The sequence below is a fragment of the Callospermophilus lateralis genome, chromosome 3 (assembly GCF_048772815.1).
Source record: "Callospermophilus lateralis isolate mCalLat2 chromosome 3, mCalLat2.hap1, whole genome shotgun sequence".
Lineage (NCBI taxonomy): Eukaryota > Metazoa > Chordata > Mammalia > Rodentia > Sciuridae > Callospermophilus > Callospermophilus lateralis.
In genome coordinates this window covers 7,378,894-7,399,216 of record NC_135307.1, presented here as the reverse complement: position 1 = coordinate 7,399,216, position 20,323 = coordinate 7,378,894, and the positions used below count along the sequence as shown (strand labels likewise).

General features: G+C 52.1%; 1 protein-coding gene across 6 annotated transcripts in view; it reads left to right on the top strand.

The window, feature by feature from the left end:
• Eml1 (EMAP like 1) overlaps positions 1 to 14,671 on the top strand; it is a 183,191-nt gene extending 168,520 nt beyond the window's left edge. For all 6 annotated transcript variants that reach the window (XM_076849665.2, XM_076849666.2, XM_076849664.2 and 3 more), the window contains 5 exons: positions 9,740 to 9,837; positions 9,939 to 10,026; positions 11,269 to 11,364; positions 12,506 to 12,636; positions 13,188 to 14,671. In XM_076849665.2, coding sequence (XP_076705780.2) covers positions 9,740 to 9,837; positions 9,939 to 10,026; positions 11,269 to 11,364; positions 12,506 to 12,636; positions 13,188 to 13,313 — 539 coding nt within the window. In that variant the 3' untranslated portion in view covers positions 13,314 to 14,671. The remainder of the gene's footprint in view (positions 1 to 9,739; positions 9,838 to 9,938; positions 10,027 to 11,268; positions 11,365 to 12,505; positions 12,637 to 13,187) is intronic.
• Positions 14,672 to 20,323: the final 5,652 nt, after the last annotated feature.

The following is a 20,323-nucleotide window of genomic DNA, read 5'->3' as shown; positions in this document are numbered from 1 at the left end:
ACTCAGTTACCTTTTTCTATGACCAAGTCCAAGACGGCTCCTCTCTCTGGTTCTTATGTCAAACCGCCCGGCAGGGCAGCAAGAATTACTCAGGGCTAGCAGGAGAGAGAGAGAGGGAGCACGCCAGGGAGTAGCCTTTTATTGGGGAACAAGAAATTCAGGGGAGAATTCCATCCAATGAAGGTTGAAGGGGGGCCGCACTCCAAGGTCAGGGTCAGTGATTGGGCCTCCGGGGTCAGTGGTCAGTCACACCCCCACACGGACGGGTTCTCTCAACAGGAGAGGGCCGGGAAAGCTCCTACACAGCCAGAAGCCTCAGACCCAAACCGGGAGTCACCCAGTCACGCGTGACAGTGGCTCCCCACATACTATTGTGACTAATGCTTCTGTGAATATTCAGGTATATATGGCTTTTTGAAGGCGTATTTTCATTTCTCTTGGGGAAGTGCCTAGGAGTTGCATCAGTGGGTTGTATGATGAACTTGTGTTCAGCGCGCTAGGACGCCATCCAGCTGTTTTTCACAGTGGCTGTTATAATCTCCGATCCTCCAGCAGGGTCGGAAGGCTCTGGGGTCTCCACCTCCTGCCCGACCCCTGTACTGCCTGTCTCTCATGGTGGCCATTCTGAGGGGAGTGATGTGCCTGCTGTGGTTTTCCCTAGTGACTGTGGACGCTGGGCAATCTTTTATGTGCCCATTTGAGATTTCTAGATTTTCTTTGGTGAAATAACTATTCATGTCTTTTACCCATTTAAAATTAGGTTGTCTGTCTTACCACTGAGTTGCAGGAGTTCTTTCTTCTACATGTAAATTCTCTACCTGATAAAGGCTTCATAAATATTTTCCCCAGCATGGGGCTAGTCCTGCCATTTTCTTGGTGGAGTCTTTTGAAGCACAAATGGTCTTTGTTGTTGTTGTTGTTGTTTTGTGTTATTTTGTTGTAGTTGTAGTCTTGGTGAAGTCCAGTGGGTCAGTTTTTTCTCGTAGGGATCGTGCCCAGGGTCGGGAAGCCTTCTCCTGGGCTTTCTCTCAGAGGTGTTGAGTTGGCCGTGCATTCAGGTGGGGCCCATTTTGAGTTGCTTCTTGTGGACTGTGATGCTAAGAGTCAGAGCGTGTCCTTCCACACACAGATGTCCCTCGTCCCTACACTGCTTGTTGACAGCGATATCTGTCTCTATTGGATCGTCTTGGCCTTTGTGTCACAGATCAGTTGACCATAACATGAAGATTTGTCTTTGAGACCCTCAGTTCTGTCCCTCCCCTGTGTGGATCCTGTCCCGTCCACGTGGTCATGACTGTGACTTTGGGTAAGCTTTGGAGCTGACTAGTGTGACTCCTCCAGCTGTTTGGTTACTTGCCAAAGTTCTACTGGCATTGGGGTCCCCTGACATATATACAGTTTTACACACATTTTAGAATCAGCTTGTCACTTTGTGATTTTAAAAAGCCTATTAGGGGGGCTGGGGCTGGCTCAGTGGTAGAGCACCTGCCTCGCACGCGTGAGGCCCTGGGTTCAATCCTCAGCACCATATAAAAATAAATAAATAAATAATCATATTTAAAAAAATAAAAAGTTTAGTAGGGTCTTAATAGAAGTTATGTTGAATTTGTAGATCATATGGGGAAAATTCTCACCATGATTGATAAATTGAGTCTTCTAATCCATGAGTATCTCTCCATTTATTTATATTTTCTTTCTTTCTTTTTTTCTTACTTTCTTTTTTTTTTGGCTAGTGGGTGTTAAACCTGGGGCCTCATATATGCTGCCACTGAGCTACATACCCAGCCCTTTTAAAATTTTTTTATTTTGAGACAGGGCCTTGCTAAGTTGCCAAAGCTGGCCTCCAACTTGTGATCCTCCTGCCTCAACCTCCCGAGTAACTGGGATTATGGGTGTGAGCCACCGTGCCCTACACACATCTTCTTTGATTGTTCTCAGGAATATTTTAGTTTTTCATGTACGATTCAAGTCTTGCACTCTCTTTGTTAAATTTATTCCCAAGTTATTTTTATGTTGTGGTGAATGGAATTTTTTTTCAGATTTGTAGTGTCTAGAAATAAAATTAAATTTTACACATGGATTTTATATCCTTTCACCTTTCCAACTTTTTATTCGTTTCAGAGGGGTGTGGGCAGGTGACCATTGGGAGTTCTTCATGCCAGGTTCACATCATCTGAACATGACAATTTTTCTTCTTCCTTTCCACTCTGGATCCTTCAGTCATTTCTCCTTTTCTGTGTTAGGTAGGACCTCCAGTAAAATGTGAAGAGAAGGAGGTCCTTACTTGCTGCCCGTCTTAGATAAAGCCTGTCTCTCATCTTCAGGGATGCCCTTCCCCTTGATGACAAAGTCCCCTCCATCCCTGCGTTGCTCGGGTTTTGGTGAGCACCGTGTTAGTTTGCCGTGTGCTCTGTCTGCATTTATTAAGCTGACCACATGGTTTTGTTTTTCTTTTTCAATGTGGTGAATTACACTGATTTTCCAGTGTTAAGCCAACTTCAGTTCCTCTGTGAATCCCGCTGGGTCCCGGGTACCGTCCCTGTTTCATCTTACTGGACCCAATTTGTTAATAGTCTGTGAAGGACTTTTGCAGCCGTGTCCCAGGGGATGTTGCTCTGAGTTCCTTCCTGGTGCCTTGGCCTGATGTGGCTGAGGGTCCTGCAAGCCATGAGGGTGTGTTGGGACCCTCCTTTCCTCTGTTTTCTGGGCTACATAGTTGATGGAACTCACGTGAATTCAGTGGAACCTTCTGGGCTTTTTCTTTGGGGAAGGTTTGTAATTGCTAATTTCATGTTTTTATTTATTGTAGGTCTATTGGGATTTCCTGTTTCTTCTTGAGTCAGTTTGGTGGTTTGGGTTTATCTAGGAATTCTTGTCTAACTTGTCTCATTTGTTGGTATGAATCTGTTGGTAGTACTTGCCTGTGTGATCCTTTCCGTATCCCTGAGGTTGGGTCCCAGGAACTCATCTTCATCCTTGATTCTGGTAACTTGTGCCCTTGCTCTTTTCCTTGATCGGGCTAGCCAGAGGTTTGCCAATTTTGCTGATCTTTCCCGAAAACCAACTTTTGCCTTCATTGGGTTTTCCTCTGTTATTTTCTGTTTTTTTCTCTTTTATGTTCTGATTTTTTTTTGTTTTTTCTGTTCCTTTTTCTTTCTTTCTTTAAGTTTCTGAGGATGGAGGCTTGGGTTATTTGTTGGAGAACGTTCTTTTCTGGTATAGATATTTAAAGCTATAAATCTTAACTATTGCTTGAGCCACATCTCATGAACTTTGACATGTGTTCTCATTTTTATTCAGTTCAAAAGTATTTGCTAATTTCCCCAGTGGTTACTTTTTGGCTTATGAGTTATTTAGAAATGTATTGTCTAATTTCCAAATATCTGTGGATTCCCCATATTTCTTTCAGCTACTGGTTTCTGTTTCCATGTTATCATAGTCATTGAGCAGACTTTGTGTGGCCGGTCACTCTAAATACATTGAGGGGTCTTGTGGCCTCCTCGTGGCCTGTCCTGGGATAGGTTCCCTGGACACTAGAGACGAGTGAGTACCCTGCAGTCCTGGGCAGAGTGTTCTAGGTAAATCAGCTCAGACAAGCAGTTGGTAGTCTTGTTCATGGCCCCGTCCTGCTGATTCAAGGCCCCTGTCCTGCTGATTCAAGGTCCCTGTCCTGCTGATTTGCTTGTTGTCCTGCAGTGGTTGGGAGTGATGGATTACTGTCTCATTGTGTTGTTGCTGTCACTTCTCAGGTCTTTCTGATTCGCTTTGTGTAGTTGGAAGAGCACCTAGGCAGAAGTGCATTTAAACACCTGTAGCCAGCCAGGCCTCCATCCATTGCTCTGTTGCAGGCGGGAGAGGAAATTCAAAGTTTAGGCCCTTCAAACCCAGAAGATGTGCTTCCACCTGCTCTGTGCATCTGTGCAGCCTCCATGTGGCCAGGAGGCCCCATATAGCCAGGGACCTCTCCAGCCTCCACCGTGCACACTATAGTGTCCACCCACCCACCCCAGACCATTTTTACCCCAAGCACAGCCACCATCCCAGGCTAATAGAGCTGCTGGCCCTCCCCACTGAGCCACCTGGAGACCATCGCTTCCGTCCACAGTGCTGCTGGGCCTCTGTTCACCCAGGGCTTCACAGTGAGAGACCTGCTTTGGTCACAGCTGTGAAGCTGCTGTCCCCAGAGGCTGCTCCTCCCTGGTGTGACCTTGGTGCCAACTGAGCTGCTGGGAGGGGATGAGGACAGCCGGGAGGCTTCACAGGCTCTCCCTGTCCTTCCCTGCCGTGCAGCACACACACCCTCAGACCGCCGGCCGTTCTGGCTTTGGTCGATTTCTGAACGGTTTCTGGTGAGCTTTGCCCAGGGTTATCGTGGCCTTGAAGGAAAGGGTTCCCAGCCTCCCACCTGTCCACAGCACCAAGCCCGCCCTCTAGAGTGCCAAGTCAACACGCCATGGTCTCCTCCTCACGCCAGATTAACACAACTCCCTCAGCCTCACCGGAGGTCCAGGTGGTACTCAGTCCAACGCTCGCTCTTTTCCACAGTTGTTTAAATCAGGACCCAGAACAAGGCCATCCGTGGTCCTTGGCCAATGGGTCTCCGAAGTCCCTGCTGATCCAGAGGTGCCCCCCCACGGCAGCTGAAGAGCTGCCCCTCCCCTGTGGGTTTTCCACTCTGCGTTTGCTGACCGCATCCCTGAGGGAGGCTTGATATGTCCCTCTGTGCCCCCATTTCCTCAGAGTGACTTGGGATCCTGAGGTGTGAGACACTCGGGAGTCTCTCCTGCAGGCCGTGTGGTTGGCCTGGCTCTCTCCATGTCGCTGGCAGCTGCTGATGCCCATCGCCTTCTCCCGTCAGGGGTTGCCAGCCTTCACGTGCCACCTTGGCTTTTCTTCTTCACTTATTAGATGTATTAGTTCTGTTCGGAGAAACCTCCCTCTGCCACAGTGGAGCTCTTATGGGGAAGTCAGAATAAAGTGTTGGTTTCCCTCGTTTTGCTTCTAGTTTCCAAAACAGTGAGTGTTCCCTCTCCCGCTCCAGCAGTGGCCGGACAGTGGTGGCAGGGTGCCTTTATGGATTTAAGTTACTTGCTGATTCAGACTATTGTAGTTACAACAGGTGGGACAGTTGTGTGTCACTGGCCAGGGCAAGGCACTTCAGTTGGTTCCTGAGCCTTTTGATGTGACCTTGGAAGCCTCTGACACTTGTTCCCTGGCATGGCACATTGTTCCAGGGTCATCTTGGACTTTCTTGCCTCAGACCCCTCTGAACCATTTCTCCAAGGTGCCTTTAGCTCTTTTTATGTCTGAAGTGAGACTTGGGGATCACAGTGTGGGTGTCAGGGGTGCTCATGGCTCCCAAGGGGTGACTGCTTCTAAGCCTTCCCGTTGTCCTGGTTACATCTTAGGATAGTCTTTTTCTGCGAGATGCAGGAAGCTCGCCTATGGTATCAGTCTTGGAATTAGCAGTTTGGGGTCCTGGAAATGCTGGCCTAATTCAGCTGCTGCTGCCTGGAGGAATCTTACTTTACCAGCTGATTGACAGTGTCACTCTACCTCACAGCGAGTGCCTCCTTCTCTTGTGAGAGTCCTATAGAGTGCATCTTTTGGATGCTTTTCCTTGGGCCAGAAGAAAGTTCTAACCTCTCACCTCAACAGACAGCTGCCTGGCACCCTGGGAGCCTCTGCTCCTCCTTGGTAAGGAGCCTGCCGGAGCTAGAATGCCCTTCATTTGTGCCTTCTGGGGTGTCGCCTTCCTGTCTGTCGATTGTGGCCGATGTTCTGCCTGCTCACATGAGCGCCTCATCGTTCTCAGAGCTACTCTGGACCTTCCCAGAAGGCCCTGCTGTCCCATCCAATCCCATGTAGCTTTCGGGGCCTTTGGAGACCTCCATTTTCCCTCAGTCACACCAGTGACCATCCCTGGAGACCAGAGTGCGCTTCCTGCTGGAAGCCCTGCATCCTGGACTTCCGGTTGTGGACTGCAGGCGGTGTGGGGCAAAGGTGAGAGCTCTGGGCCAGGCCCAGGCTCCTGAGGGGAGCAGTGCCGGGCCAGAGCAAGCATCCTTCGTTAGCAAGCATCCTTCTCAAAACAGATTGCCAGCGACTGTTAGGCTCCCACGGAGGAGGAGTAATGTGCCCTCTGGAGAGCGGAGCATCGAGCAGACGCTCGGGAGACGTGATGTCATTGGCAGCCTGGGCAGCCGTGAAGGCCCCTGGAACAGCCCAAGCAGTGAACTCAGATTCTCGGGGAGTGGCCCAGGGTCCCTTACTGGTAGGGACCCCACTGCACACAGCACTGACCGCACCACAGAGCAGGCACTCGGTAAATACCAGTTGCATGCCCGAGTGCAGACTCCAGCATGTGCACCTGCTGCCTGGAGGTGCATATACCCTTTAGACCCCAGAAGGAAGGCGGCACCAGGTGTCCAAGCACAATGGCCACTGCCAGAGAACCCAGCAGCCTGCTGTTGAGGTCTCAGCCTAGACCCTCAACCCATCCCTGGGCCTGCTAAGGAAAGAAGCTGTCCTTCAATCAGGGGGGCCTCTCCTCTTTCCCTCAGTCTCAAGAAGGTTCTGGATCTTGTGCTGGCAGCTGAGGGAAGAGCTGGCCGCCCTGGAGCTTCGTCAGTGGAGCTGTGGCAGGATGGCGGCCCGGGGGGGTGGTCTGCTGCCTCATAGGTCCTCTTCAAGGCTGACGTTGGGTGTGTGCGTCCTGGTGACTGAGGCGTTACCTCATTCACAAAGTCAAGGCAGATGGTCGCCACTTGAGAGTGGGATTAACAGGGAAACCCTTCCAGCAATGGTCGCCTCCGTGAGCACAGCAGAGAAGACCCTTGTCACCTGCCTCAGCTGTGGGTGAAGGAGGAGTTCAGAAGCCAGTCCTGGAACTGCAAGAGCAGGCTGGGGCTGAGCAGGCGGGTCCTGGGGCATGAGAACCACCAGAGGGTCCGGCATCCTGTGTAGCCCAAGAGCACAAACCACGAGGGTGCCTGTGGGCCGTCTGCCGTCTCCGCCACACGTCAGCAGCTGGTTTTCACTTCTGAAGCATTTTACCTACGGTGGTCTTGGGCTATTAGATGAATTATTTTTGCATCCATAGTTGACTAAATCGTTGGCAAGATGCCAGCCCCCTGGGGGTCACTGAAGACAGAAGCAGAGTCGGGGGATTCTTGTGCGGGACAAGCACCAGCCTCTTTATGAGTGGACAAAACGCATTTTGATTGAATTAAAGTTTTACAATTTTTAAAGAACAGACATAGGAAGACAATAATGTCCAGGGCCGTCAGTCAGCTGCACACACCTCGCGGACTCTCCTGGTCTCAGCCCATGGCAGGAGGATGGCTCTCTGCGAGAGAGGACGAGCGTGGTCACAGGGCACCACGGCCTTTTGCTCTGTTCTTAGTCTCATCCCCCATCCTTTGAGCCGTGGGTTCTTCTGCTTCTGCTAGGACGAGTCAGGACCCTGCGCTCACCAAGTCACTTCCAGCCTAAATTCACCTCTCCCGCCTGGTCTGAGACCTCCTAGGATGTGGGTCCTGCCCTCCAGCCAGCCTCTCTCCTCTGCCACATGGTGTCCCACACTCCCATGCCAGAGTGCCTGGAGGGAGGGCGCCCTGCCCTGGAGACCTGTGCCGTCCTGTCCCTGAATGGTGTCCCCTACCCCAGCACTCCCCTGTCCATGCCATGGTGAGGCACATGTTCAGCTTCCAGGCCAGCAGGTCAGCGTCTTTGCCACCTGTGTCACTCTGCCTCTCAGAGACCACTCAGGGACAGAGCCTGTTTTCTCGCCTGCAGCCCAGACTGACTGCACCCTCTGTGAGGCACTGTCAGGTGCCCAGGCTCTGTGCCAACAGCCCCAGTGGGACAGGCTGGTCCACCATGAAAACGGCCGCCCCGCCTCTTCTGGGTGAGGGGCCCTGGCTCTGGCTCCATGAGTTCTCCAGCTGATTCTCGTCTTGACGGAAGGGCAGCTTAGTGGGATAAGCTTAGGAACTAGATAGTCCCTGGGCAAGCTGGGTGAGGCCCAGAGCCTGTGGGGAGAGGAAGCCCATGGTGCCTAGGCACATCCAGCCTCTGTTAGCCTGTTGACTGACCCTGGCTGGGTTTGGTTATTAGCCAGACACTTGGTTTTATTTCAGATCGCCCAACTCCCGAAGGGGTTATGTCCCGACAGACCCACCATTGCATGAAAACACCGTAAGCTGGGACACCTTGGCTTAATGGCACGGCATGCTAGAGTGCCATAGTCACAGCTGCCTCATGTCCCAAGGGAGCCTCAAGCCACGTAGCATCCGCCCCAGCAAAGATCGAAATTCCAGGTGTGGTCTCTACTGGACACTTGGCACTTTCTCACCATCTGTGATAGTGGTGGCTTCGATATTCCCCAGAAGCCCCGGGGTTGAAGGCTGGTCCCAGCTCATGGTGGTGCTGGGAGCTGCGGAGTCTTCAGGAGGCAGGCCTGGTGGGCAGAGGTTGGGTTGTTGGAGGCAGGCCCCTGAGGGGATTTTGGGATATGCTTGCTCCTCTCCCTCTTTGCTTCCTGGCTGCCAAGAGGTGAGCAGCTTTGCTTCACAGCACACTCCACCATGATGCTGTGTCTCACCACAGGCCCAAAGCAGCAGCCAAGAGACCATGCACTAAAACCCCTGAAACCACGAGCCAAGATAAATCCTTCCTCCCTTTAGTCATCTCAGGTGTCTGAAAGCCAACAGAAAGCCAACTAACGTGACATTAGAACTTAGAAAAGCCACAGAGTGCGTCCATCATAAGTGGAGACCATCTGAATCATGAGTCTCCTGCAGCCGCTGTGGGAGTGGAGAGACCCTGCTGCCCTCCGCTCCATTCTGGGCATCTGTGTGGCTCCAGGTCACCACCACTGACATTGCTCTGCCTTGTGTCCTTCCCTTGGCCCCTGCTGAGGACCCGTCTCCCAGCCTAGTGCTGTCCCTGTGTGACTTGGGTCTTCCTCCCCTTGCATAGCGCTCAGCGTGCTCATTTGGCGGCCAGAAGGCCAAGTCACGGTGAGCTCCTTCCCTGTCACCTGGCACAGCAGCTAGCCTGATGGGCAAGGCTTTCCATGGCAGGAACCGTGGCAAAGAAGGCGCCAAGGATGGCCCCTGGGAAGAGAGGCGGGAAGGGCTGGGAAGAGCCTTTTCGGTCACCAAGGAGGCCATGGGCAGAGCAGCCCTAGAAGGAGTCAGTCTCCATCCTGCGTGGCTGGGAAGGCGTGACAGGGAAGGGTTCTGTGAGACTGCATAAACTTATATTTTTAAAGTGTACAGGAGGGCTGGGGATGTGGCTCCAGCGGTAACGCACTCACCTGGCATGCACGGGGCGCTGGGTTTGATCCTCAGCACCACATAAAATAAAATAAAATAAAGATGTTGTGTCCACCAAAAACTGAAAAATAAATACTAAAAAATTCTCTCTCTCTCTCTCTCTCTCTCTCTCTCTCTCTCTCTCTCTCCCCCTCTCTCTCTCCTCTCTCTCTCTCTCTCTCTTTTACAAAAAAAAAAAGTGTACAAGAAGATTTTATAAGTTGTTACCAGGCTCTATAATTTGGTCAGGTGTGGATTTTTCCAGGGTAACTTCAGAATTGGTTCAAAAACAAATCCTTCTCTTTGAAATAATCCACGGGGCTGTTTGGCCTCGGTCTCTGCTGGCGCTGGCGTTGTTCCTTCTGGAGAACTGAGTGCTTGCTGTGACACTTGCTCTCTCCTCTGTCCTGCTTCTGTAGATGGGAACTTCTTAGCCATCGGCTCTCATGACAACTGCATCTACATCTACGGAGTCGGGGACAACGGGAGGAAGTACACGCGGGTTGGCAAGTGCTCGGTAGGTACCCGCGTCTCGCTGACAGGAGCGCGGCATCCCCGTGCCACATGCTGCCAGGCACGGTGTGTGCCAGCGTGCCGCTCATCAGCTGTCCTCCCCAGGGTCACTCCAGTTTCATCACCCACCTGGACTGGTCTGCAGACTCTCAGTACCTCGTGTCCAACTCCGGGGACTACGAAATCCTTTACTGTGAGTAACAACCCAGGAGGTATCTACATCTAGGTCACATGGGACGGTCGCAGTGAGACCAGATGGGCCCACAGGGCTCAAGCCTATGGTGTCCTCCCCAGGCCTCGGTTTCCTCCTCTGTAAGATGGAGGAGTTGCACGACCTCCCTGACCTTCCCGGTGCTGAGACTCAGGGTTCAGGCTGGCGTGGGCTGTCTCTAGGAGGAGAGGCTGGGCCCTGCTGGAGAGGCTGAGTTGGGCAGTTGTGGGATGAGAATGGGGTCTGCAGCTGTCACAGCAAGAGTGACCCTGATAAAGGTGTCACCCAAAGCAGGTGGGTGCCACAAAGTCCCCAGGACCTCCTCCTCCTCCTCTTCCAGCCTCCCCCTGGCCAGTCCATGGCTGAAGGAGACCTAGGGACAAGTGATAAAGGGTGGCACTTACTGAGCACCTAGGACCTGCCATGCACTAGCTCCTCAAACACTACCTGGCCCCTGCTCTGGGCTAAGCAGAGGGGATCATGGAGTGTGAGGAAGGCCTGGCCTCCACAGCACTTTCTGGCTCATCCCTTTTACAGAGAGGAGATTGGGGCTCAGGTACGGGCTATGGGCCCAGAGCTGGTGGGTGGGGAGGAGGTCACGCCACCCGGGCATGTTGGCCTCTTGTTGAGCCAGGACAGGCAGGCAGTGGGCCAGCAGCACTACAAGCCTCAGCCTCTCCCACCTGGTCCCCCAGCTCCCTCCCCAGGTCCTGCCCAATATAGGCACAGGGGCAGGTGCTGGTTTTAGGAGACGGTCTCTGGGTCTAAAACCTTCTCAGACACTCTCATTCCCCAGTGGTCAGAGCTCATCTGAGGGACAGTTACGTCACCTGGGAGTCTCTGGGCTCTTGGGGAGACTGGTTTTCATTTGTTTCCAGTTCTGACTTGGAGCCCCAGGTGCTGAGGCTGTTGGAGTGTGTTAGGGAGGACTGGGCAGCCCGACCCCAGAGGCAGGGTGGGGTTCAGGTCTCCAGAGGGGTCCTGGGCAGCAGAGGCCTGAAGACCAGAAAAGCCAGACTGTGGGAATAGACTTGGGGGAGGAGATGGGAAGAAAACAAAGAAGAGGCCTACACTGAGCCTGAAACTTGGTCTCTATTCCCAGACAGTCCCCATGGGGTGGACGTGGGGGTGTCCCCTGCTGGGGCGCAGTCCTGAGGACTCAGGCTTACCCAGGGAGAGCTGGGGACTTGGATTAAGTGTCACCAGACCATTGGCCTTTTCCAGGGGTCCCCTCTGCTTGCAAGCAAGTCGTAAGTGTGGAGACTACGAGAGACATTGAGTGGGCTACCTATACCTGCACATTGGGATTCCATGTCTTTGGTAAGTTCTGCAGGTGTTTGAACACAAGACGTGTCTACTTTTAGGATATTTTTCTAATAGTTATGAAGCCTCATAGTCTCCAGTCTTGTCAAGTTGCTCGGTTTCAGCGTGTGCCCCACCAGACACCCCTTCAGCTCCCTGGAAAGGGCCAGGGTGACCCGGCCATGTCCAGCTGGGCAGAGCTAGAGAAATGGGCTTTTACCCCTTTTCCATGATACAGAACAGGTGCTGAGATAGTTCTCTAGAATCTTCCACATCAGGTTGTGCCAGACACACCTAAATGAACCACATGGCACTCCTTGTTATTTGTTAGGATTTGACATTTTTTGGTTCTTAAACTAAATACTGCACTTTTGTTTAAGTTCAGTTTAGGAATATATTCATGAATATCCTAAAACAAATTGCCACAATTGAGTAGAAAAAAAAGGAAAAGTAGTATTGTCATCTTTTTTGAGAGACCACGAGTCTATAGATTGGTAAGAATTTACAGTCTCCTTGGTTCAGTTGTTTTACCATTTTCTGGTGTTTAACACTAAGAGCCCCTCCGTCTTCTCTAGAATGCCAGCTGAGAAGCCTCTTATGCCCAAAGTTTCTAGAACCAAAAGGGTTTCCCAGAGCAACAGTCAGACAATGGTGTCTGCCCACCACCTGGACACAGGGCTCTGGAGCCCTAGTCAGTGAGTGGCACCCACAGGCACACCTACCAGGCAGCCAGCAGACAAATGGCAGCCCTCAAAACCAGCACCAAGGAACATCTGGAAGGCACACAGGCCCAGGGCTAACCAGTCCTGGAAACTTTCATATGTAAAGAGTAACCCCCCAAAAAAGGAAACTGTAACCTTGGGGACTAGTCAGCCTCCATCAGATGATTCGGGGAAAGGGTTGTGTCCAGAGGGGCCTTAGAGAGGTGGGCGCCAGAAAGCCTGCCATTGATCCCCACTCAGCACCGCAGGGCTGTGTGGAAGGGCTTCCTGAGACCAGCCCGAGTGGGTGAACCTGAAACCCGAGGAAAGGCCCTGCTCAGGCCAAGCCCCTGCCCCTGAAGCAGCGCCTCAAGGCAGCTCTGCAGTGGTGACACCCGGGGCCTGCTCCTGTGCCCCTGCCTCTCTGGTGTCTCAGTGCTGTCTGTGGTCTGTTTCAGGAGTGTGGCCGGAAGGCTCGGATGGAACCGACATCAACGCCGTCTGTCGGGCCCATGAGAAAAAACTGCTGTCAACGGGCGACGACTTCGGCAAAGTGCACCTCTTCTCCTACCCCTGCTCTCAGTTTAGGGTGAGGAGGTGTCCTCGCTAGTCTCCTCCCTCACGGCCACCATGTAGATGGGACACTGCTCACGTCAGCTCTGAGCACCTGCGCAGCTCCCCACTGGAAAAACCGCAGGGCCGCAGAGCCCTGCAGGTCCACGGTCACCTGTGCAGCTTCTGCACCTCCTCCCTCTCCCACCACGCTCCCTCTGCCCCAGCCCCGCTGAGCCCACCCCACGCCGGGAGCCCCTCCCCTCTCCTCCAGCAAGGAGACCCTCCCTGCTGCCCCAGCAGCCAGTCAATCCTGCTTCTGGGTGGACCCCTGCCCGGCGCCACCTTCTGATACTTGAGGTACCTCGTCCTAGGGCATCACTTGGCTCGTCCCCCACCAGACCACAAGGACTCCATGGAGTTTGTGTCTGTGTCCCTCCTGTGTCCTGCACCCCAGCAGGTGCACCGATGGGAGCTTCTGCTTGAAGAGGAGCCTGATGGGGTCCAGGACTGAACCTAGAATTCTGGTACTTTCTGATTGCACTCCTGCTCTGCAGTAAGCTTTTTTCTCTGTGTCATCGTTTCCAGGCTCCAAGCCACATATACGGCGGACATAGCAGCCACGTCACCAACGTCAGCTTCCTCTGTGAAGACAGCCACCTCATCTCCACGGGCGGGAAGGACACAAGCATCATGCAGTGGCGAGTCGTGTAGGCCCCGCGGGAGCCGCGGGAGCCGATCGCGCCCAGGAGACACAGATTCGCGTTCCACTTGGTCACTGTGATTTCTGTTTTGTCTAAAAATTCTTACAACCTCAGGAAAACTATCCCTCTACCGGTTACCTTAGCTTAGGGAGTCCGCGAGCGCCCTGCCAGAGAGCGGTCCCCTTTCCGCTTTTCTTGTATAATATATAAAACTGTGCACATTGCATATAGAAAAGGTCCCAAGGTCTACGTGACCGTGGCATCAACAGAAGAAACTGGTGTCACTTTTCTATGAACTTTTCAAAAACGGTCACAGAATGCCTTTTAAAATATTGTACATAGTCTTCGCTGTTCCGCCATCTAGCTTGCTAAGTCCAGTGTCAGTGAGGACGAGGTACTGAACTTGACCGCCATTCACCAAATGGTCCTTGAGAAGAGTGAACACTGATTTTGACAGATGGATTGGGAAATGCAAATATGAGACTTTCCTTGGTTACATTTTCTAAGATGCCGTTCTGGTCCCCCTTTGGGAGGCTGGCGAGAGAGGGCTCGTTTCCCCTGTAGGCAGCCTGTGCTTCAGACCAACTGTCGCAGCAGGGCACACGGGCGCGAGAGTATGCGACTTAGACTGTCGTCCTGGCCACACGCAGTCGGCCTCTGAGCACCTGTGTGAGCCACAGCCCCTCTGCTCCCGCTCCCGCTCACGTACCCTGATCAGCGGCAAGACGCTCGGCCGCCTTCCCTTGTGTGTTAACTGGCATGATATGGTGTTGTACTTGTGTAGGATGCTAGCAGCTCATGGCAGACCCTCAAGGCTAGTTCCGCTGCTTTACGCTCACGGACATTGTACATGTGTATTTTACGACCAAGTAGACCAAGCCGAGGAGGACTCTCCTCCGTGTCCCATCAACCCGAGGGGAGACGTCTCAGAAGGCTCCAGGCACAAAGGCAGCTTCTTCTGTCTTTTGTGCGTGGCTGGCTCCCAGCAGTATGGAGTAAGACCATGTCCTGATGAGTAAGACGCAGGTAGTGTCAGTCTGTCAAGAAGGCCTTATCCATTGTGGGACAGATTGAAATTCATTGTTTACATTGGGGAATATATCTTGGATTTTTAAATAGAAGAGTAATAAACCAACTTAAGAACAAATATTAAGATTTTTACTCATTCTAGGCAAGTGAGTGAATTGCGTCATCTGAATGCCACGGCAGTGGATGTTTTCAGTGGCTGATTAGGTGTGACGTTTGGAAATGGCCTTCGTGACATCTCCAGCCTGCCATGGCAGTGCAGGCACCTGTAAGCAACATGTATTAAAGATGACTGTTTGTATTATCCTTATCAAATATATTCTATAATGAAATAAAACTTGAAAAGTGGATTTCTTATTGACCTATATGCGTGAAAGTATATACATTAAAATATTTAACATTAGATGCGATTCGTACTACATTCTGTTTCACATACAGATTGTCGTCTTCACCTGGGTCGTTTGCAGACAGAACCGTTTTTTCCTGTGGAGGGGAAGCATTCATCAGATGAGATGGCTCTGAAGAATGTGGCTTGATCACAAGCCCATTGTTAGTTCTCTTTGTTATGCAAACACTGGTGAAAAGCAATTAGTCCTAAATGGACAGTTGAAGGAATAATGAGCTATAAGGATGGGAAAGAGATCTGTTATGGACTTGAAACTCAAGATGTGGCATATATACACACATTAGGATTTTGTGTATAGATTCATATGCTGTTTTATTAATTATGAAGATGGCTATAGTAGTTTTACATCTAGTAATATAGGCAATTATGAAATAGTACTGTGGCTGGGTGATGCGCTAGGAACCTTGCAGATGGTGGTTGCTCTCCGGCTCATGGTGAGCAATGACTGCTTCCCACCACTTACCACCCCTCAGGCAAGCAAGGCCTAGAGCCTTTGGGATTCTTCTGGAGCAAGAGGCTCCAAGAAATGGGCAGCTGCTGGCCTGTGTGGCCAAGTCGTCTTGCTCTCAGGAGCCTGTGGCCCTATTAGCTCTTAGCCTGGCTTCCCTGCCACATGTGAGACAGGAAGGTAAAGAGTGCTGTTTAATCGTAGATACAATAGTAAGTTTGTTAGCCTAAGAATATTCCCAAGTGAAAAAAGATCCTAGGGATTTTTTTCCGCCAGCACTGGGGGTTGAACCCAGGGCCTCTTGCACGCTAGGCAAGTGCTCTCTCACTGAGCTACACCCCCAACCCTTTTGGTTTTGAGACAGGGCTCTTACTAAGGTGCCCAGGATGACTTTGAACTTGAGATCCTCCTGTTGCAGCCTCCCAAGTAGCCGAGGTTACAGGCGTGAGCCACTGCCTTGGCTGCATTTACAGATTTTAACATCTGTGATTTCCACTGTGTGGTGCCCCCAGCAGTGGGGTAGGAGGAGGCTGCCTTGGGCAGGGGCTGTCTGGGTTCACTGAAAGGTCAGAGTCCGTCCTTCAGCTCGTCCTTCTGTGATTGGGAGCAGGCTGCCGTCACTCCAGCTCACAGGCAGAACTCACAGAAGTGCCATGTGACCCTCTGGCCTCTGTCTGGGAGGCATTTGCCAGGCAAAGCCAGCTGAGAAGCCTTCACTTTGACTAGGCCCATCCTTCCAGCAGGTTCTCTCCCTCCATTCTTTTAACTCTATAGAGAATTTCAAACACCCCAAAAGTGGAGAGAGAGTTACCCAACTTCAAAGATCCTGGACACTTAGAAATTCTCATTACCTGCTGGAGCATTTTAAAAGAAAATTCCAGCTCTGTGTCGTTTCACCTGTGGATACTTGTCTGCTGCTCTGATGAGGACCTGCATGGACCTCCATGACGTCATCACAGTTGACAGACGTCTCGATGGCATCAGTGCCTAGGTTTGTTAAACCCGCCCACATCTCAATGCCAGGCACCACCTGGACACGAGCCACACACAGTGAGATACACCACATGGCCTGCCTGCTGGGGAAGTTCAGCACAGGGGCTCAAGCCTGCAGGTGCAGTTCACATCCGAACCCTTCTCCAGAGCCTGCTTCTCCAACCCTGACCCCAGTCCTCCTGCTGGCTGCCCACAGCACCCCTGCCCTGCCATCCCAGAGTTGGATGCCCAAGCTGTCCTCCTGAAACCCAGACTTCCTCCAGTCCCTCCTGCCCAGGGTCCCCAGCCTGGATCCTCCCTCCCTCAGCCGGCAGACCCACAGGAGTGTCTCAGAAATTGTACCCTTTTGAAGGAGGGAGACTTCCCTTCAGGAACCCCAGTGCCCTCTGGGGCAACCTCAGTGGTCCAGCATCTCTCTTCCACGTTTTAGCAAAAACAGGCACAAAGCCAGGCGCCGTGGCACATGCCTGTAAATCCCAGCAACTCAGGAGGCTGAGGCAAGAGGATTGTGAGTTCAAAGCCAGCCTCAGCAAAAGCTAGGTACTAAGCAACTCAGTGAAACCCTGACTCTAAAATAAAACACAAAATAGGGCTGGGGATGTGGTCGCGTGTCCCTGAGTTTAATCCCCAGTACCAAAAAAAAAAAAAAAAAAAATGGGCATAAGCTCAAGCTCACACCAAGGAATTGGCAGTAGGTGGTAGGGTGCATCTTCATCTTCTGCTGACTGTCCTTGGTCCTGTGTGCAGCTCTGCATCCAATAAGCCTGAGGGGGGTGCAGATGGAGGGGCTCCTGAACACAGATTTTTGTCCAAGCTTCCAATATGGACCAGTGAAGAGCAAATTTGGCTATTTAGGCTTAAAACAAAATTAGGTGCCTTAGCATCCCTAAGATGAACAATGTATAGGGAATTAATACAATTTTAAACTTGGGTTTGCCTTCCCTAAGTGACAAGTCCCGCTGCTGGCTACTTGTGCACCACCTGGTGGCAGAAAAGCAGAGCACGGCCCTTCCCTACCTGCAACTGGCCCAACCTGGTTCTGCCCTCTGTGGGGCTGGGGTGTGGAGGGGGAGGAAGGGAGACTCTTATCTGACTACGATGGTCTCCCTGCTGAGGGGCATGTGTTCCCCCTGACTCTTCTCAGAAGAGCTTCAGAGGTTTCTGGAGGACAGAGCAGTGCTGATGGTCCCTCACCTATCGTCCCCTGGACCCAGGTAAAGATGTTCTGCTCAAGTAGCTATTTTCTCCTTCCATGGCTCCCAAGCACAAGGAGGCCGGTCTCCATGCATCCTCCTCTCATGGGGGTCCCATCGCCCCTCCAGGTGGCCCTGTTGGGCAGAATCCTAGGTGATGCACTTGGTCCTCTTGGTGGGGCTCACATCTTGGGTGGGGGAACGTTTGTGCCTCCCACAGCCCAACACCAGTCGGAGGCCATTCCTTTTATCTTTCTGGGTGTCTGGCTGAAAGCCACCCTCTGGCCTTTGAAATTTTCAGCCACTGATCCAAAAATCCCAGAGGGCCCACGTCAATCACTCCAGGTGGCCTGGGAGGAGATGGAACCCCCCCACCTCCCCCTCCGAAAAGGAAAGGATGGAATCAACAATCAACTCCCCCCGCAAAAAAAAAAAAAAAAATCCTTTAAAATCCTTTAAAAGTGTCCAATTCCTGACCCTTTATGCCCTTTGCATGGATGAAGGCATCTAAGAGGCTCCTTGGGCACTTCCCTCGTGTCCTCTGCCCCGGTTGGCAGTGCCTTCATGGTTCCACAGCTACTGGGCCTTGGATCCTCAGCTAAACATCAGTTCAACATCCAGCTGCACAAATGGTGCTGCTGTGGGAACTCTTTACAGTTTCCTTGTGCTTCTGTGCCAGAGATCCTCTGCCCCACAGTGGGACCACAGCTCTTCTAGGCCTGCACCAGTGCTGCCAGCTTCCTCCCGCCAGGGACCAGTGTGGGCGAGGCCATCGCCCCGCCTACCACCCTTGGAATTGTCACTGCATATCATCTACGACATAAGATCAGTCCCTTTTTTGACAATGAAGAGGCAGAGGGTTAGTGAGACGAAGGCCCTGGCCCAGGTCACTCCACTGATCCACAGCAGAGTGAAAGGTAAGTCCCAGATGTCATAAGCCACCTCCTCGCCACCATTCTCAGGCAGGTGTCTAGAGAGCACCCTTGAGGAGTTACTATGGGGCTCCAAATAAGGTTAGGAAGTGTCCCGCACCCTGTGTACACAAATGGAGTGGGACACACGGAGACTAGAGGGCCCGCGTCCCGGCAGAGCCTGGGCAGCTGCTATAATGAAAAGGCTCGTCCCCAATAAGAGCTTGGACACTTTGGCTCCCCAGGCACTGAGTACTGGCCAGGTGTGGCTGTCCCCATCCACCATCTTGGTAAATGGAATGGGAGAAGGCTGACCCGAAGCTCACGGGAAACGGCACCCAGGAACCCAGGGTCTTCGGCTCCCGCAGTGTCTCCCGGGAGTGCCTGAGGCTGGCGCCTAAGGGCTCCGACATTCCAGAGACCCGGCCAGTGCTCACAGTGCCGTGGGTTCCTCTGCAGCCGTCTTCCCCACCGATGTGTAAAATTGGGTAACTGGAGCCCCTTGGGGTACCGTGGCAGTGTCTCCGCCCCTGGACGAGAAGGACCCAAACCTCTTTTCTTACTCCTTTATGGGGGTTGCTGTGACAATTGGAGGCACAGGATGGGTGACACTGGGTGAGAACGTGGTTAAACACTGTGGTTTGTAGAGCTGGATTGTGGCTCAGTGGTGGAGGGCTTGCCTAGCTCGCAGGAGGCCCTGGGTTCGATCCTCAGCACCACATAAAAATAAATAAATAAAGGTATTGAAGTGGGCACCCCTTTCTCCACAGAAAAGCCCTCTTCACCATGGCTGATTTTGGGACTGTCAGCAAAAGAGTCCAATGTAGATAAACTTCCTATTTTCATGTCACCCTGTTTACTTGGCCACTGGCTAAAAAGATACTAGCACTCCAGGTGCTGGACACCCCTTTACTAGTTTTTCACAAACATTTCCAGTATAGGACTTTGAAGAAATGTGCAAACAAGGCCTCTGGCCTTGAGCTGGGCTTCACAGAGATGTCTACATTTTTAAGAGAAGTTACCAATTGTTCTCCAGGGTAGCAGCTGGCAGGGGAGGAAAGAAAGGGGAGAAGAAGCTCCCCCCTTCTCAGGTGTGGTCCTTGAAGGGTTAACTTGCCCAGAGCAGTGAGAGAAAAACCGGCTTTTATGTGAGCTTCTGCAGACTGTGAACCTCTGAGCCCCTCCCTTACATGCTGGGTATAATACTCAGAAACTCCCTGAACTCAGGGTTCAGGGGATTAATTGATTACAGCAAAAGCTGTGCCCCCTGAACCTGGCTGCAGACAAATGAAACTGTTTCCTGCTGTCTTCGGTGCCTGGCCTCATTTGTCCCTACAACAGTATGTGTCCATCTACAACTAAAAAATTCAGGGCCCACTCCCCTCCTTACCACACCTTCACTAGGAAACTGCCAGTCTCCCTATCACGGTGAGGCTGATGTCACATACTCTGTGACACCTTTGAGATTCTTTTGACCACATGGGCTTCTCTGCCTTTTTGGTTCCCCCTCAGAGCCTGGCTCCTGAAAGGAGGGTGGGTTGAGATTGCCAAAGCCCAGCAGCTGCCCAGCCACCCCACGACTGGTGGCCCCACGGTGTTCCTCTGCCTGGTGTGGTTTATCTCGCCCGGACGCACACACAACAACAGTCACACAGACAGCGTCTGGTCATTGTCTGCATTGACAGGCGCCATGGGAGAAGACGACACAGCCCTGCACTCCCGGCCTCCTACCTGAGGCAGCCCTGCACTCACTGAGCTGTTGCCAGGCCGGACAAGGCATCCGCTGACCAGAAAGTGCCGTCAGATAAGTGGACGCTAATCCATAAGCAGGGGATGGGATGAGTGGCAGAACTTTGGATGGGGCAAAGGGGAGAAGGGAGGGGACATGGGGGCAGGAAAGACAGTGGAATGAGACAGACATCATTAGACACATGTGTGACAGCACAAATGGTGTGACTCTACTTCATGTACAAACAGGGAAGCGAAAACTTCCGCTCCATTTGTGTACAAAGAATCAAAGAGCTTTCTACTGTCATGTATAAC